Source organism: Muscardinus avellanarius (assembly GCF_963383645.1).
Source record: "Muscardinus avellanarius genome assembly, chromosome: 5".
NCBI classification, from domain to species: Eukaryota; Metazoa; Chordata; class Mammalia; order Rodentia; family Gliridae; genus Muscardinus; species Muscardinus avellanarius.
Window position 1 is genome coordinate 88,116,667 of NC_137790.1, and position 19,027 is coordinate 88,135,693.

A 19,027-nucleotide genomic window follows, 5' to 3' on the forward strand; every position below is an offset into this window, starting at 1 on the left:
AATAGGTTTGGGAGTGTAGCTGGAGGTAGAAGGGTTTCCAGGATCCCCAGTACCACCCAAAAAAATTATATATATATAATTTTTATTATATATATTATTATATATTATAATTATATATATATAATCGTGTGTGTGTATATATATATATATACATATATACACACACACACACACACACACACACATGAGTGGAGCAGGCTCTGTATGTTATGGGTATATTCTGGAGAAATTCCTTCTGAATGGGGCAGAGCCCTTGAGTCACCTGAATCAAATGACCATCTGTACATGTTCTAATGTGTCTTTTCTGCGTGGGAATTCCTTCTACCTCCTCCTGCTGGGAGAATGGATTCAGTACAGTGGGCTGTCAGCCAGTGTCCTGTATGAGTGTTTTTTCATTTTATCATTCGCTGAGAATACCTGAGGAATAGTTGTATATTTTAGCTCAAAGAGGAAAAGTTGGTCTGATTACTTGGTTGGGTTGTATTGTTATCACCTTAAGCTGTCCTTGCTTCCTACAGTGCAGTATTAGATTGGCAGAGACCTCTCAGGACAGTGGCCCTTGGCGCGTGACCTGACCAGCGATATGATCCTGTATGCACAGGTGTGACTCCCGTGACTTACCAGAACTGCTGCTCTTGGGCATCATCCTTTGGGTTTTCTGTGGGGGTTGGCCAAGAATCTTGCCAATGATTTACTCTATGCCTCTTGTCTACATGAATTCTTAGGAATACTAATATTCCATAAGAAGAATGAATTTCCAGGTAGGGTTTTTTTGGAAATAGTATGATCCTTTCAAAGTAAGGATCTCATTTTAAAAAAATGTGTTTTATAACACATTTGTGATACAGCTCTTGTGATAATGAGAGTGGGGTGAGAAGGACTTTGTAATTGGTGGCTTTTAGTGTTTTGGAGGAGGGGAAAGGAAGAAGTTTTCCACACTGCTGCAAATGTCTACCCTTTGCCCCTTTTCAGATTCTTAGACTTGTCTTTCTCCTTCCTGCATGATTTTGCAACAATGTGCCTTATCAGTTGTGAGTTTACAAGTATAATGATTTCCCAAAGAAATGGTATAAGTGTTCTATAATAAATAAATGGACATAAATGCTTGTTTGTACATGTTGTTAATTTTCATTTGCTTTCACCAATGTGAGTCAGGATTGGCTGAAAATCAGACTATCCAAAATAGTGTTTTCATTCTTAGTAGGCCTCTGACCAAAATTATTACATATTCCTGTTCTCTTTTCTCTGCTCACTTTACAGGAGGGTCACTAAAACAGGAACAACTACAGGGTGGGCAGCAGAATAGCACAGGGAAGGAGCTGAGTGCCAGTGTGGGCTTTTATAGAAAACTCAAAAAGAACCTATAGTAGCTGGGCATGGTGGTACATACTTGTAATCCCAGGATCACAGGCCCTCTGCAATTCAGTGAGACCCTGTTTCAAAATAAAGAATAAGAAGTAGAGATTGGGGTGTAGCTTGGAGGTAGTTGCCCCTAGGTTTAATCCTCAATACTGGAAAAAAAAATCTGTAATGAGCATGATGGTTGTTTCTTCCTGTTGTGTCTGTGAGTGAATTGTAAGAGTCACAGAAGCTGGCTTCCTCTATCACCTCTTTTCCTGGCTGCAGAAAACCTGTTCATATAAAGTTTCCCTTTCCCTGAAGTTCTGACAAATGCCGAGACCTGTGAATGCAGCTTGCAGGATACAAATGGTATGTTTAGGAAAAGACGGGACCAGAAAACAGTGAAATACACTTTTCATTTAATTCCATGCATTTGTTTGCTCTGATAGTCATTCTTGTTCCCAGTGTTGTTCAATACAGAGAAGGAGCCAGCATCAGAAAACAGCACCAGGAGCAGGGGATTGGACAGCATAGGAGACTGTGGAGGAGACAACGAGGGAGTTCATTTTGAGACTTAATCACAAAAAATCCATTTGCTCCAAATTAATAGGGACTCAAATGATTGTGATAAAGAATCAGAGAGGGTGTTCCCACTTCTGGACTCTGGGGCGTGCTGGCTATGGAGGGGGAGCGCCACTGGGGTGACGTGTTCGAGACGGGGCATCTTCCTGACACTAGCTGCGGTTCCCTCTGGATGGCAGTTGTTGGAGGACCAAGGTCACTGGATTGCATCCTGGTGCCCGGAGCCAGTGATCCCGAGTGCTGTGGGGTGGCTCTGGGCAGGCCTGTGATTGCGCTGGAAGTGTCTTTCTAGTATCCTTGGCATCTGCTCAAGGCTGGCTCTGTGTGAAATGCTGCCATCATGCCTTGGTCACGTGACAGTTAACCAAAACCTTAGTCCAATTCCTTTTCCCATTTCTCACAGCTGTGATTTCAGAGTTTCCCTCTTCTGCCACCCATCCCTGAGAAATGCTCCAGGTTCCACAAGGGTCCTCCCCTGAGCAGCCTCATCCATTCCAATTTGAACAGGTTATTTTAGTACCAGTTGAGACATGCAAATAAGCAGAGTAATATTTTAATAGGCTAGTCTGTAAGGTTGACAGCACTGGTGGTGTGAATACACTGGGACACTTGTTCTATGAAATCAGCAAAGAAAAACCTTGCTGCCTGCAAAGGCACTAAATTCAAGACAAAGTCTTGAAAAGAATGTCACATTAGTCTTTCAACATCTCCAAAAGAAGTAAATGAAAACACTGACTTTCTGTTTAGAGAGAGGGAAGAGCATGCTCACTCAGCACAGTGAGATTGTGTGAGTGGAGATACATTTGGAATCTGATCCAGCAGTGATTGGTGGTCATTCAGTCGGAATTGGGGAGGAAGAGGGCAGTGAGCAGAGGCGAGTGGCCGTTTCCCTGCCATGGAACTGCCCTCGCCAGCCTTAGGTGGGATCATACGGAAAGCACCGGTGTGATTCTGCCATTCTCCCATCAGAGCTCACACTACCTTTCAGAAAGTAGTTATGAGTTTAGAGTGGGATGGCCAACAGATTTTCCTTCACACACCAGTTCCAATTGAGTAATAATTGTTGTTCCAAGTGCTGCATCGTAAGCAGTTCTGAGGCTGTGTCTAGGCTCAGAAAGAACATAGTGCTCAATAAATAATGTCAGTCTTGGGTGTTTAAGATGGGAGTTGTAGATGATTGTATGTGGTAGTGTTTTGGATTTTTGCCTTAGTGGTAAAACAAACACCATACTATACTGTAAAGCAGAACAGTAATTCCTTGGATTCCAAATATTCTGTTCTGTTCTAGAGAGAGAAGTTCTAGTACGCTCAAGTAGAAATGTTTTAGCCAGGTGTGGTAGCACACACTTGTAATTCCAGTACTTGGGAAGCTGAGACAGGAGGATTGCAGATTCAAGGACAGTCTCAGCAAATAGACTCATTAACCTAGTGAGACCCTCTTTCAAAATAAAAATAAATAGGGCTGGGGTTGTAGTTCAGAGGTAGAAGGTCCCTGGGTTCAATCTCTAGTAAGACATAACATGATTTTAAGGGAAGAAACCAAGACATAAAGGCATGGTCAACAAGAGTAAACCATCTGATCAGTAAGGATGTATTCATACTCAGAGGACGTCAGTGCTCTGTGAGGAAGGCATTTAAACCAGGTAGGTTAGTACCAGGAAAATACTAAATCATCACATCTATTACTTAGGGTAGGAAAAGGGGAATCGTTTAGCACAATGAGGCCCTGAAGTAAATGTCCAGCACTTATTAAGTGCTACAAAAAATGATACTAATCCTACAAGAATGAATTTGTTGATTCTCAAGTTTTAAAATATTTGAGCTTCAAGTAGGCCATCCCAAATCAACTTACAACAGAGTTGACACCTTCACCTCTCTGGGTGGAAGCTCCCCATAATCCTGCTAACAGGTCTAAAACATTAGTTATGATAAAGTTCATTATAATTTCAAAGTGCATTCAGGCTTCTCTGTCCATCTGCTAGGCAATTTTAAGAGAAATTATTATTCGAGAACATGATCTACCTGGGCATGGTGGTGCACACTTGTAATCCTAGCACCTGGGAGGCTGAGACATTAGAATTGTGGTTCGCAGACAGCCTCAGCTACTTAGTGAGGCCCTTTGCAACTCAGTGAGACCCTGTTTCAAAATAAGGAATAAAAAATAGGGCTGGGGGTATAGCTTGGAGGTAGAATGCCCTTGGGTTCCATCTCCAGTACCACAGAAAGAAAGAAAGAAAGAAAGAAAGAAAGAAAGAAAGAAAGAAAGAAAGAAGAGAGAGAACATGATAACATGATCTAGAAAAATATCAAAATCAAAACTAAATGCTCAAGCCAGGTGTGGTGCACGCTTGTAATTCCAGCGTTTGGGAGGCTGAGACAGGAGGATCCGGGTTCGTGGACAACCTCAGCTGTGAGGCCCTTTGCAACTTAGTGAGACCCTGTTTCATCCCAGCTCTTTGGAAGCTGAGACAGGAGGATCGCACAGGTTCGAAGCCAGCCTCAGTACTTAGTGAGGCTCTCAGCAACTTAGTGAGACCCTGTTTCCAAATAAAGTATAAAATAGGTCTGGGAATATAGCCTGGAGGTAGAAAAGCCCCTGGATTCCACCTCCAGTACCACCAAAAAAAGTATTAAAAAAATAGGGCTGGGAGTGTGGCTCAGAGGTGGAATGCTTCTGAGTTCCATCCCCAGTACCACACAAACCCCAAAAATGTAAATGCTCATCTGCAATACAAATGGAAACTCATCTTACAGTTAGTCCAAAACAGATGCTTAATGAATGTGAACATTCATCCCAAAGGGGTTACATTTTCAAACAGTGATGAAGTCTGAATCATAGTCTGTGAGGTTCCTTGAAGCACTGCTGCAGCAGACAAGACCCAAGAATAAGCTCTTACTTTCCCTGAGCTCTTGATTCAACACTCTTCCAGCGACTATGGGACTGCTCTCAGGTATTCATCAATTCAAAATTTTTCTGTTATCATAGACAGGCAATGAAGACAAGGCTGGGATAGAGAAGGTATTTTCCCTTTAACTTTTTTTTTCCTTCAGTGCTGAGGATTGAACTCAGGGCTTACTCTGCTAGGCAAGTGCTCTAGCACTGCTCCACAGTCCCCACTCTCCCTTGCCTAAGGGCATCATTCTTCTCCGGAACCTCTAGTCAGTTCGACTCAAAAGGAATTCAATGTGGCATTATTGAAATATCGACAATGCAGTGAATGACTGAAGATTCAACACTATCTACTTCCCTAACATTCTCATAATAATAAATTTAGATGAGGTGGCATTAGCATGACATAATAAAAATGTGAATTTTCAAAATTATGAAGTAACGGGTGGACCTTCTAGGAAGCCCATTACTGAAAGGTATAAGACAGGAGTTGATACTCATGTTTCTCTGTTGCCACAAAAAGTGGGCAAAAAACCTGAACAAACTCAATATTGCTGTTGGGTGTTGAACAGAAAGAGGACACAGAGTTATAGCAATCCCATTCCAAGGAGTAACAAACCAGAGAGATTCATAGTGCAGGGGAATCTGAAGTCAAAGGATAGAAAATAAGGCCTCTCAAAAGAACTTTTCCAAGCCCTGGGATTCTCTAAGTGACTAGGCTTCCTTGAATTTCTTTAGTCTCATTATAGGATGACATCACAGCTAGGACAATATATATATATATATATATATATATATATATATATTTTTTTTTTTTTTTTCTCTTCTTCTTTTCATCTTCCTGCTGCTCCTATTTAGGAAAGAAAGGTTGGTTTTGTGGGCACTGGCAGGAAGAGATTACAAACTACTGACAATTCTTGAAACTAATCTGTGAGTCCCATGCAGAAACTCTGTAGGTCTGTTCCTCTTGGGAGAGTAAATAATTCTCTTTGTGCTTCCATTGTAGTCCCATGATTTTATTTCTTATGAAATTTGAGAAGGTTTACAGCTTTTTAACTGTCTGTCCATCCACACAGTCATCTACCCACCCAGGAGCTTTTATGATCAAGTCAAAATCACAGTGGTTCCACTGGGCTTCAAGGCAGGACATGCATCCTCAGATGATTGCTGTTGTACACAGAAAATTAGGGGATAGAACTGAGGTGAATCCTGGGGAGCTCTCCAATGGCAATGCCATTTTCATGCTTTCATTAAAATCATGAAATCCATAAATAATTAGCAACAAACACAATCATCATACTACACTGTAAATCACACATTCTGATCAACAGAAAATGAGAATGATAATATAAAATAAAATAACAATGATAATAATGCCATAACTTAAGCTCTTTCATGTAGTCCAGCTACAGAATTCATACAAAATGGAATAATTTAATGCAAACAATACTGCTTTCTGTGTAAGTTAAACATTTTCCTTCACTCTACCTATAAGCTATAAATTATAGACACTAATTTTTAAGTCAATGTCTCAACATAAAGTGTAAACAAATGGAGGGATCCAACAAATAAAAGGAGCTGCTCTTAATTCCCTCCTGCCTTTCCTTTTTGGCTGATGCAATCAGGGAAACTCAGAGGAGGGGTACCAGTTTCAGCTGTGTTAGAAATGGTTTAGTACCTGTATGTGCAAGTCTTTCCTAACATCCAATATGATGTGATATCACAGAGTCTAGCAAGTGTAGAGGTTCACAGTAAGCTATCTTAGAGACAGAGACAGGAATCAGGTCAACATCTATTGGTATATAAAATTCTAGATAAAATTTTCCTTAAAGCCAAGGCCCCAGAAAGTGCCTGGCAGTGCTATCTCAGAGCCCGTGACCTTTGAAACAGGAAGGAACTCAGGCTTCCAACAGTGTGAAATGTTCCCAATCTTTTGCTCAATAGCAGTTTTTCTTTCCACAAACTTCCAAATCCAGTTGGTCAAAACTGCACTGATTTGGAGTGAAGTAAAATACATTTTACAAGTAGCATTTAACAAAAATGTACTGGGTAGGAGAAGGGCTGCCTTTTGCAAGTTGCTGATTTTGCCTCTATTCTAACAACGATAGCCAGTTACTAAAGCTTCTAGGTTAGAATGAATGCATAAATAAAAACACATGGCTAGCTTAGGATAGACATTGGACAGACAGACATACACATCCTCGCTGCCTTCGAAGTCTACTCTGTCTGAATCAGCATGATTCCAACAGATGAGCATCCTAGTTCTAGAGACGGTACTTCCATCTCTTCCACACAGCTGAACATAGCCATCCCGAGAACATTCGTTGCAAATTCCACATTTGCTTTCCTATTATTGTTGTTGATATTGTTTTAAATTTCTTAATTTTTTTTTGTACTGGGGATTGAACCCAGAGGTATTCTGCCTTCGAGTTACACCCCCAGCCCTTTAATTTTTTTTTTTTAATTTTAAACAGGGTCTTGCTAAGTTGCTGAAGGTCTCACTGAGTTGCTGAGACTGACCCCAAACCTGTGATCCTCCCGTCTCAGTCTCCCAAGTCCTGGGATTACAGGTTGTGCGCCACCACACCCAGCATGTAGCTGTTCTCTTCCTCTTATCCTTTTCTCCTCCTCAGCAACCCCCTTCTTCTCCCCCTAAAATAAGTGGTCAACAGGTAGAAAGAGAAAAAGCTATGGGAAAATGGCACTTGGGCCAGAAAGATCAACACATTGGTCAAGGTAATGATGACGACACCATTAAAAAGGAAAATATTTGCTAAGGTCTGATGTTAACTGTAAGCCTCACTGCCAGGTGCTGCTAAAGTTTAAAAAAAATGAAACCAGCTTCCAAATATACAATTTTGTTTTTGTCAGTTTCCTTAAGAGGAAGCACATGCCCTCAAAGACCTTAGGTGCAAGTATCTGGTCACTGAAGTTTTCTAGGTTCTTTTCATCACCCACCTGGACAAGCTGGTTGAACTTAATGTGGTCTGTTCACAGTGACCTGGAATTACTCTTTTCTTTGCTGTTCTGTGTGTTCTGAAATGCTCAATATGTCTTGCTCTGGCCCTTCTTCAGTCACTTACGGCCAAGACCTGGTCCCCTTCAAGCAGCAATAATACCTCCTGGCCCCAGAAATTCCCGAGGATGTTGCTCCTAAAGTCCATTTTTCTTTCTCTCTTTCTCTCTCTCTCTTTTTCCTTTTCTCTCTTTTTTTGCAAGAAATTATTGTGTCTCTCTATATCATATATAGTTCACTCTTTACAGTACAAAGTGTTAAAATGTCCAACAAAAATAAATATCAATGTTACAGTAGCTAGAATATTCAATAAAATAGATCCCTGCCATTCTTGATTGAAATGCTCACTGAGACTTAGTTTCATTTGGATATTTTTTTTCCAGAGATTTGTGAAGTCTCAGTTCCCATTATTGCAGCTCATTTCTAGGGGTAGTCAAGATGGGGCAGCTCTCTTCCCAGTCAGGAAGCAGGGAGAGAGCGGGGAGAGTGGTTTCAGAACACCAGGGTGCCGTGAGGTCTTCAGCGTGGGTGTTCCTTCATTACCAAGTAGCAGAGCTGTAGTGTTTGTTGGTCCTAACTGTGGCATCGGAACATTCCCCATCTGAAGAGTCACAGTCTGATTCTTCAAACTGTAGAGGGTTCTGCAAAGTCAAGATAAGATACAATTTGATGCATTTCTATGATCCCTCGGTGAGCACACACTGAACACCTCCAGTGCAACAGGCATTATGCTGGGGGAGGGGGTATGAAGATAAGTGGGAGGGGGTCCTGTCCTTGTGGGATTTAGGTGCTGGGGGAGGGGGTATGAAGATAAGTGGGAGGGGGTCCTGTCCTTGTGGGATTTAGGGAGAAAAGAGACATATAAGGGGGAGGTTGATGGCACATGCCTTGGAAGGCTGAGATAGGAGGATAGCAGGTTTGAGGCCAGCCTCAGCAACCTCATGAGACCCTGAACAACTTTGTGAGACTCTGTTTCAAAATAAAAAAGAATAACCCAGGTGTGGTGGTACATGCCTTTAATCCTAATACTCGAGAGGCTGAGACGGGAGGATTGCAAGTTTGAGGATAGCTTCAGCAAGTAGTGAGACTCATCAATCTAGTGAGACCCCATTTCCAAATAAGAAATAAAATAGGGCTGGGAGTATAGCTCAAAGGTAGAATGCCTCTAGGTTCAATCCCCAGTATCACACAATGAATGAATGAATGAATGAATGAATGAATGAGATATATAGTTGACAACAGTGGCCATGACAATTATAATAGAACTGCCACATCCCAGTTATGTGGTCTTTACTATGTTCCAGGCACTGTTGAAAGTGCTTTAGATTTGATATTCCACTTAATTCTCATAATATCCCTATGAGGTAGGCCAGATCTTATAGACAGGAATACATGTTCTCATCCCATTTTACAGATAAGGACACTGATCTTTAGGGAGGCCCCATGACTTGCCCATGGTCACATGGAATGTGGAAAAGCTGGTTTTGCATCTGGGCAGTCTGATTCCAGGGTATACACTTAGAACCCCCTACCTTTCCAAAAGCAAGACTGTGTGGGAAATAAAGTATTATATGTGCTGTGACGGTATCTTCCAGGGGAGAGTGGGCACAGAGGAGACGGTTAGTCCCTTAACCATGTCGGGAGGTGAGGGGAGGAAGAGATGAGGTTTGAGTTTAATCTTGAAATGAAGGGCTCCTGAGCACTTTAATATTTGTGCCTCATTTGGGAAACACTAGCCTGAATTCTGGGAGCTCTGTTGATTTTTTTTTTTTTAATTAGGAATTGAACTCTGAGACTTCTACTCCCAAGCTGTATCCAAGCCCCGTTTTATTTTTCAGTTTGAAACAGGGTCTCACTAAATTGGTGAGAGCCTCGCTAAACTGCTGAGGCTGGCCACGAACCTGTGATCCTCCTGTCTCAGCCTCACAAGTACTAGGATTACAGGCAGGTGCCACCATGCCTGGCTTCTGTTGATCTATGTGTTTCAACTTTCTTCATGGAGGCAGCAGTCATATTTTAAATACTAAATGGAAATTGTAAAGGCCCTAAGGACTTGAGCATATCCTAACCCAAAGTGCCAGGCAGGGGTGAGTGGAGAGAAGGGAGAGGCACCCACCTCATAGCCACGCTCCTCCACGCACAGCTTGCCCAGAGACATCTGTGTCTTCACGCGGCGCACGGCACACTCCTTGTCTGAGAGCCCATCTGAGTGCGAGGAGATCTCAATGGTGATGTCCGGTGTCTGGGACAGCAGATCGTCCAACTTCTCCACCAGCCGTTCCTCAAGTTTAGCGGCTAACTCGTCAGGACTGTTTGAGTGGTCACTAGTATTTCCCTCCTCTCCGTCAGACACAGAGAAATTCTCCGAGCTAAAGGTAGAATAGGACTGGCAGCTGCGGATGCAGCGGTGCGGCCTGGAAGCAAGACACAGCAAGGCGTTGACTCACTGGCGGCTACTACCTGCCTTTCCCTTCCTTGCCAGCCAGTCTCCCAAGAGAATCTAGATCCCCCTCCCGGTGGAAAAAACAAAACCAAGACTAGTGGAAACCCCCTCCCCCTCCTATTTTTTTGGTACTGGGGATGGAACCCAGGGGCCTTCTACCTCCAGGCTACACTCCCAGACCTTTTTTTTTTTAAAATATTTTATTTGTAAACAGGGTCTTACTATGTTACTGAGAGCCTTACTACGTAGCTGAGGCTGGCTTCGAACCTGTGCGATCCTCCTTTCTTATCCTTCCAAGCGCTGGGATTACAAGTGTGTGCCACCACACCCAGCTCACCACTTGATTTTAAAGCAAGAGAGGTGCTAAGACAGAATCACCCACTCTCTCCCCAAGATTCTCTGCCCCCATCTCTCTCTCTCTCTCCCTGTCTCTCTCTCTGCCCTGTGAGGACACCGCTCTCCCAAGCAGAAGAGCTCCCCTCCCCTAGGATCTGAGCCAGCTATTACCTTGATATTGGACTACCAGCCTCCACACACTGTGAGGAATAACTTTCTGTTGTTGAAGCCACCCAGACTGTGGTATTTTATTTTATTTTGGCACTGAGGATTGAACCCAGGGCATTCTACCTCTCAGCTACTCCCACAGCCCTTTTTTAGTTTTTGCTTGTGAAATAGGGTCTTATAACCAGGCATGGTGGCTCCTGCCTGTAATCCTAGTATACTTGGGAGTCTGAAACAGGAAGATTGCAGGTTTGAGGCCAGCTTCAGCAATTAAGTGAGACACACAGCAATTTAGCAGGACTCTGTTTCTTTTTCTTTCTTGTGGAACCCAGGAGCTTTTCTACCATTGGACTATACTCCCAGACCTATTTTATACTTTATTTGGAAACAGGGTCTCACTAAGTTGCTGAGAGATTCACTCAGTAGCTGAGGCTGGCTTCGAACCTGTGCGATCCTCCTGTCTCAGCCTCCCAAGCCCTGGGATTACAAGAGTGTGCCACCACGCCCAGCATGACTCTGTTTAAAAAAAAAAAAGCAAAAAAAAAAAAGCCAGGCGTGGTGGTGCACACTTGTAATCCCAGCATTTAGGAGGCGGAGACCGGAGAATCGCAGTTTGCAGACAGCCTTGGCTACTTAGTGAGGTCCTTTGCAACTCAGTGAGACTCTGTTTCAAAAAAATTTTTAAAAAATCCTAAAAAGGGCAGAGGAGGTGTAGTTGGAAGTAGAAACCCCATCCCCACCCTGGGTTCAATTCCCAGTACCAAAAAAAAAAAAAAAAAGTCTTGTTAGGTTACTGAGAGTCTTGCTGCCTTGCTGAGGTTGTCCTCAAACCTTGGATCCTTCTGTCTCAGTCTTCCAGGTCCTGGGATGATAGGCCTGTGCCACTGCCTGTCAGTGTTTATAGCAGCCTGAGCAGACTAACTAATGAAGGGAGGCCCTCTAGACACCAGTAACGTTACCCATAAGCAGCACGACCAGTCCTCCCAAGCTGCCCACACAGCCTCAATTGTAACTGTGTCTCTGAGTTCACTCTACTTATCTTGAAGTGCCTATGAAATGAATTCTGATGAACTGGGACCTGTGCACAGGCAACTTTCAAAATGTGGCAATGGGGAACCGTGAGCACAGTGAGTTCCAATTTTCCTATAAGGTGGCCATCCTAGAGTGACCCGTGACTGAACAGCAGGGGTCGCGCTCAGGATTTTCTCCATACACTGAAAATCATGAGTGTGCTGGTTTACCTCTGTCTTCGTGGAAATTCAACTTCACTGTCTACTTCTCCTTCCTCTTCTTCTGAGGAGTCATCTCCACTCTGAAGAGAACAAAGAGAAAAGACTTTTATTTATTTTTGCATCATTATCTCTCTCTTTCCCCTTCCCCCACTATCTGTGAATGATTTAATTATCACCAAAACACATTTTGTAGTAGCTTGTGAATGCTGTCTTTCTTAATTTTCTTTTGTGTGTGTAGTGTATAGGGTATTGGGGATTGAACCCAGGGGCATTCTACCTTTGGGCTATATCCCAGGCCTCTTTATTTTGAAACAGGGTCTTGCTAAGTTGTTAAGGCTGGCCCTGGCCCCGTGATTCTCCTGTCTCAGCCTCCCCAGTACTGGGATTACAGGTGTGCACTACCACACCTGGCATAAATGTTACTTTTTAAAGGTTACAAAGTCAAACAGGTGAGGAAAATGCTGGATAACATAAACTTAACACATGATTTCTCAAAGCTTTTGATTTGTCATTGTGTACCAGGAATATCTAGAAGGAGACAGAGAATACTATTTCTCAAAATAATAATAATAAAATAACTATTATTATTATTATTATTATTATTATTATTATTGGATTAGTGGTACTAGGGATTGAACACAGGAGCTTTCTACCACTGAGATACACCCCGGCCCTATTTTATTCTTTATTTTGAAACAGGGTCTCACTACATTGTGGAGGACCTCACTAAATTGCTACAGCTGGCTGTAAACCTGTGATCCTCCTGTCTCAGCCTCCCAAGTACTGAAATTATAAGCATGCACCACCACACCCAGCTCCAACTGTTTTTGTGTGTGGTACTGGGGATAGAACCTAGGAGCATTCTACTTGTATGCTACACCCCAGCCCTGCCTTTTTTTTTTTTTAATTTGGAAACACAGTCTTGCTAAGTTGATGAGAGCCTCACTAAGTTAAGGAGGCTGTCCTTGAACTTGTGATCCTCCTGACTCAGCTTCCCAAGTACTGGGAATACAGGCATGCACCACCATGCCTAGCTTCAAACTTATTTTATAATGGGATCCTTTCTTCTTGCAACATCCCTGAGGACTAGATTTCTAGGGCAGTGGCTTCCAAACTATTTTGATTACATATCCTTAGTATATGGTCATCTACAAATTACATACATTTGAATCAGTCCCCAGTTCAGTAGTTCCCAAAGTTACTCCCTCTTCCATCACTTAAGCAGTGTGGACAGAAAGTATTTAAACTCAAAGAAATTTTCATTTATACTTTTGTTATCTCATCCTTTTCCAAAATGCATACTTTTAATGTATGTTTTGTGATATGCATAACATGACAGGCTCTGAAATTCTCTGAAGACAGTTATAGGGACTACTTTGTCGTTACACCTTACCTTCTGTAGGGGCCTTGTTTTTCGAGGTAGCACTGGGGGGGTGATGTGATGCGGGATGCCAAGGGATGAAGCAGACCCACAGCTGTTGAATTCATTTTCTTCCATTCTCTCAGAACCCTGGGAATTTTCTGAGAGGGGATTGTGTGCTGGTGACGTGGAAAGGTTGGGGCTCCTCCCCACTGGCTCAGTAGTGCCTGTGTCTAAGGACCCACCCTGTTCCGGCCTGCATTGGAGACAGGGGTCATAAGGGTCAGCCTGACAACAGCCCCAGGAGCCAGCCTGTCCCTTGTCAGGCTCGGAACTTCTCCAGCAATCTGCTGCCATGGCTGTGGAGATGAGGTCAGGGCTGGAGCCAGGCATCTGTCTTTGAGCATGGTTGCTGAGCGGGCTCCGCAGGGCTGCAGCTGGCCCAAAATACCTCAGGTTGTTGGCGCAGGTGGCGATGTCCTGTCCATGCATACCGACTCTGGAATGGAGACTCTGTGACATGGCAGGAGGGGGTTGCTGGTATTGCTGCTGCAGATTATGGTCATGGAGAGGAGGGTACTGGGGTTGATCTTGATGGAGGCAAGAGGGATGGGGTGAATTTTCCTGGGATGGCTGGTTTTTCAAGATGGCTGCAAAGTCACTATGGCTGCCTCTACTGTTTCCCCGGCGATGGCGTGGTTTGCTCCGATATCGGCTCTTACTGCTTGAGGCAGACATTTTGGGACTTCCGGATAAAGGGGATGCAGTGGGAGCCACCTCTGTACTGGGGATACCTTCAGATCTCAGCAGATCTGGCCTGGGAGAAAAGAACAGGTTTAGCTTAGGGTTGTTTTTTTGTTGTTGTTTTGTTTTGTTTTTTGGTGTGTGTGTGTGTGGTACAGGGATTGAACTCAGGGACATTCTACCTCTGCGCTACACCTCCAGCCTTATTTTTATTCTTTATTTTGGAACTGGGTCTCACTAAGTTGCAGAAGGCCTCACTAGCCACCACCAACCTGCAATCCTCCTGTCTCAACCTCCCAAGAACTGGGATTACAAGCATGTGCCTCCATACCTAGTCTTCCTGGCTAGTTTTAAACATATAAAAATACATTCAAGTTTTGGAAAATGTATCCAAGCCTTAAAATATTCATGCCTTGCACAAAATGTTTGTCTGATGATATTATATTACTGTGTTGTTTAAGACAGCAAAAACTTGGAAACAACCCAGATGCTCACTTACAGAGCATTTCTTTCATTATTCCTGAGTTTTCTTTTGTATCTCATTAGTATAGGTACACAATCCTCTTTAAATTACAATTTGCTCTGTAGAATTCTTGATCTCTTCTTCAGAATCCTAGCTATCATCTTGGTGCCAGTATGCCAAGGTATGAGCCTGGGTGTTTGTCTACCATCAGAAGTCTGTCTGACGATGGAGCTGCTCAGATCCCCCCGTGGGATCACAGAGGAAAGAGGTCTGGGTTATAGTTAGATACAAAATGGCCCCCAAAGAGCTCATTTATTAATGTTTGGAGCTGATGTAATTGAGACATGGGGGTTTTAATCCCAGCAGTGGTCTGTGTTATAGGAAAGAGGACTGTGTTATAGTTAGATATAAAATATCCCCTAAAGAGCCCATTTATTAATGTCTGGAGATGATGTAATTGAGTCATGAGAGCTATAACCCCAGCAGTGGGTAAATCCATAGTAATGGATCTATTAGGGTGATGACCCAGGCTAGTAGGATACTGGAGGTGGGTCCCTGGGAGTACGGCCTTGGGGATTATACATATGATTCCTCCTCCCACTGCTTGCCCTCTCTTGCTTCCAGCCCCCATGATGTGAGCATAGCCCACGTTCTCCCCCTCTCTCAGCTTTCTGCCGCCATGTCCTGATATCCACAGTCCCTGACCTTATATGGACTGAACCCCAAATGGTAAGAAAATAAATATTCTTTTCTCCAAGTTACGTGGTCAGTCTTTTATATTATAGTTGCAAAGAATGACGGGAACAGTCTGGTGCCAGAGAAGGGAGCCTCCAGTTAATTAGGTGTGATGCTGGTCTAGACATGGTCCTCTGGAGGGCTGCGATTATGTCCTACCAATCTTCATATGTGAAGGACCCTAGTAAGAAGTCTTATTTATAGTCAGTACTCAATAAATCTTTTTGTGTTTGTGTATGGCACCAGGGATTGAGCCCAGGGGCATTCTGCCTCTGAGCTACACCCTCAGCCCTATTTAATTTTTTCTTTTGAAAAAGGGTCTCATTAAGTTGCAGAGAGCCTTACTAAGCTGCTGAGGCTGGCTTCAAACCTGTGATCCTCCTGTCGCAGCCTCCAACTACTAGGATTACAGGTGTGCACCACCATACCTACCCTCAATAATTCTTAAAGAAAGGGAGAGGTGAGAGAATGGGAAATACTAGAGAGCTCAGAAAATGGAGCAGAGGCAAGAAGGGGGTGGGTAAGAAGTGATGCTGGCATCTACTTTGAACCCAATGGGAAAAGGTCCCCTTTCAGTCCTATTTCCAAGTTCCCACTGGGCCAGTCAAGAAGGTCATGTGCAGGAGGTTCATAGGTAAACGACAAATGGTCCTGAGTTGCTGTGCTGATGCAGGACAGGGACTTTGCCAGGAAGTACCACTACTTTTTTCCTCCCAACAAGTTGCCTAAGTAGCCTTCCCCTTTGGGACCAAACAGACAAATCAACAAAAAATTTTAGACCTGGTAAGTCCAAACTTTCTTGTGTGTTTTTTTTTTTTTAAACAACAGAATCCACTTGAATGAATTATTATGAAAATCTCAAAATATAAAACAGATACAGTGGGCCTGGATAAAGAGGGGTGGGGCAGGGCTCCCCCCCCCTTGTCCTTCCTACCACTGCAGTAGCCTCTGAAACACCACTGTAGGGGTTCAGGGTGTCCTAGAAGTCGCTTGGAAGCCACAGATAGTCTTGCCCCTGCCATATGTGGCGAGGAACCCAAAGCCCATCTGAAGTGGCTCAGGGTCTCACGGCCTGCTAGTGGTAGAGTCTGGACAGACAGTGAGTCCCAGTGTCCAGCCTGGCTTATTGGACAGTTAGAGTACAAACTTGAAAGAACATACAAATTATTTGAGGAGCTTGTTAAAATGAGGTTTCGATTCAGTAGGTTTGGGGCAGGGCTAAGAGCCTTTAATCCTAACAGGCGCGCAGATGCTGCCATGCTGGGGACTTGACTTGACATAGGCAGAGCTCATAGGATGTTACTATACATCAGGCAGTAGGAGATGGGCTTTTCCTTTTCCTTTTTCTAGGAAAAGTATAGGCAGAAGCTTATCTTTGCACAGACGTTCCAAGTATTTCTAATTTATGATAAGGTAGACAGACTACTGTGTGCTATCAAAACCTTCTTGTTCCAGGCTTGGCGTGGCGGCACACGCTTGTAATCCCCGCGCTTGGGAGGCAGAGACAGGAGGATCGCGCAGGTTCGAAGCCAGCCGCGCACGCTGGCTTAGGAGACCCTGTTTCCAAATAAAAATGTAAAAATAGGTCTGGGAGTGTAGCCCAGAGGTAGAAGGGCTTCCAGGAACCCCAGTACCACCAAAAAAAAAAAACCAACAACAACAACAACAAAAAAAAAAACCCTTTCTTGTTCCAGAGTTAGAAATTTATGGTCAGCTGGCCAATTTGTATTTCAGAAAGCATTTGGACTAAGTAAGTTTGGGGTCTTTTACTGAGACAAGAGAGCCCTCCAGGGCCCAGTTAGAGGCATCTACTTACATGACAACTGACTATGGTGGTTTCTCTAGGAGAGCTGAAGTACCGTTACAGTATCCATTCTATAGAAAAGGTCACTGAGCATCAGAAGTTAGTTGGCTTATAGTTATCATAAAGCAGAACTGATGATCAAACCTAAGTGTGTGTGTGTGTGTGTGTGTGTGTGTGTGTGTGTGTGTTGGGTACTAGGGATTGAACCCAGGGGCTTTCTACCTTTAAGCTACACCCTCAGGCCTATTTTATTTTTTATTTTGAAGCGAAGTATTACCAAGTTGGTGAGGCTGGCTCCAATCTGTGATCCTCCTATCTCAGCTTCCTAAGTACCAGGATTACAGGTGTGTGCCACCATACCCAGAAAAAATCCTATTTTTTGAAACAATTATCATCTGAAAGGTGAACTCATATTATTTAAATGTCACACATACACACAAAAAATCCTTTGTGGGTAAGATAAGAGGAACCATATCTTTTATGGTACTGGGAATTGAACCCAGGGACATTCTACCTTTAAGCTACACCCCCAGCCCTATTTTATTTTTATTTTGAAACAGGGACTCACTAGGTTGTTAAGAGTCTCACTTGCTGAGGTTGTCCTCACACCTATGATCTGCCTGTCTCTGCCTCTCAAGTACTGGGATTACAGGTGTGTACCATCATGCTTAGATTCTACTTTTGTTTTTGATAGTGAGTTAAAACATTATTAAAAACAACTAACAGCTGGGTGTGTTGTAATCCCAGCATTCAGGAGCCTGAGACTGGAGGATCGCAGTTTGTGGATAGCCTTAGCTACTTAGGCTATCCCAACTTAGTGAGACCCTGTTTCAAAATAAAGAATAAAAAATAGGGCAGGGGGTGTAGCTCGGTGGTTGAATGCCCCTGGGTTCCATTCCCAGACCTGCAAAAAAAAAAAAAAAGCCCCAACTAAATAAATATATTAATAAAAATGGGCCGCACATAGACCACTGTGTCATAAATTAAAAATTATGATTAACTCAGTTCTGTGTTTCAGGGGTCATAAAATAAAATCGTGCTCTATAATTATATAATTTTACCCAGGAGGACACTGAGGTTTAAATAAGAATGACATAGCCTAAGTCACACAGTTTATAAAATGAGGCTGGAGCCAGGCGTGGTAGTGCATGCTTGTAATCCCAGCATTTGGGAAGCTGAGACAGGAAGATTTGGGTTCACGGCCAGCCTCAGCTACTTAGTGAGGCCCTTTGCAACTCAGTGAGACCCTATTTCAAAATAAAGAATAAAAAATAGGGCTGGGGGTGAAGCTTGGAGGTAAAATGCCCCTGGGTTCAATCCCAGTACTGCAAAAACAATGGAGGGGGGCTGGATTTGAAGCCACATCTGTCTTAACTTCAATGTATTTCTTTTTCCTCTATTCAGTACTAGACAGCTATCTTTGCCTTAGAGAGTAAAAACTAGATCTCTAGGGCCCAGAACACTCTTTCTCACCTTTCTATTCTGTTTTCTCTACAGCTAAGTATGCTAACAATGAGCTACAGAAGTGGCCACATCCACCATCCTCTGAGAATGTACTTTGAGGGACCTTCTGCCCATTTATCTGAATATCAGGTAGGAACAGGTGTCTCACCGCTTGGTCTGCACCCCAGGTTTGTGAGGCACACCCTTTCTTTTCATGAGTTTCTCCATGGCATTGGGGTGGATTATTGGACGGACAGGGTGTCGCTTGTAGGTCCCTGGATATTTCTTTTCCACTGCTTGCTCTCGCCTGTAGGATGAAAGAAAAAGCCACACCTTAGTCATAGCAGTAGAAAGGATGGATAGAATGTTTTACAAGCAAATTCTACTTGTGAGTTTTGGCCACACTTAACAGATAATGTACATTTGAATAAAAACTCTGCTATTCAGTATTCAGGTAAAAAATTGAAGAAGAT

The 19,027-nt window shown here is 43.3% G+C and overlaps 1 protein-coding gene across 1 annotated transcript in view; it reads right to left on the bottom strand.

The window, feature by feature from the left end:
• Positions 1 to 8,368: 8,368 nt before the first annotated feature.
• MAP3K13 (mitogen-activated protein kinase kinase kinase 13) overlaps positions 8,369 to 19,027 on the bottom strand; it is a gene marked incomplete at its 3' end in the record, with an annotated part of 45,535 nt that continues 34,876 nt past the window's right edge. The window contains exons 9-13 of the mRNA XM_080695823.1: positions 18,724 to 18,861; positions 13,399 to 14,182; positions 12,015 to 12,085; positions 9,946 to 10,243; positions 8,369 to 8,470 (exon numbers count right to left, since the gene is read on the bottom strand). Of these exons, the coding sequence (XP_080551949.1) occupies positions 8,369 to 8,470; positions 9,946 to 10,243; positions 12,015 to 12,085; positions 13,399 to 14,182; positions 18,724 to 18,861 (1,393 nt within the window). The remainder of the gene's footprint in view (positions 8,471 to 9,945; positions 10,244 to 12,014; positions 12,086 to 13,398; positions 14,183 to 18,723; positions 18,862 to 19,027) is intronic.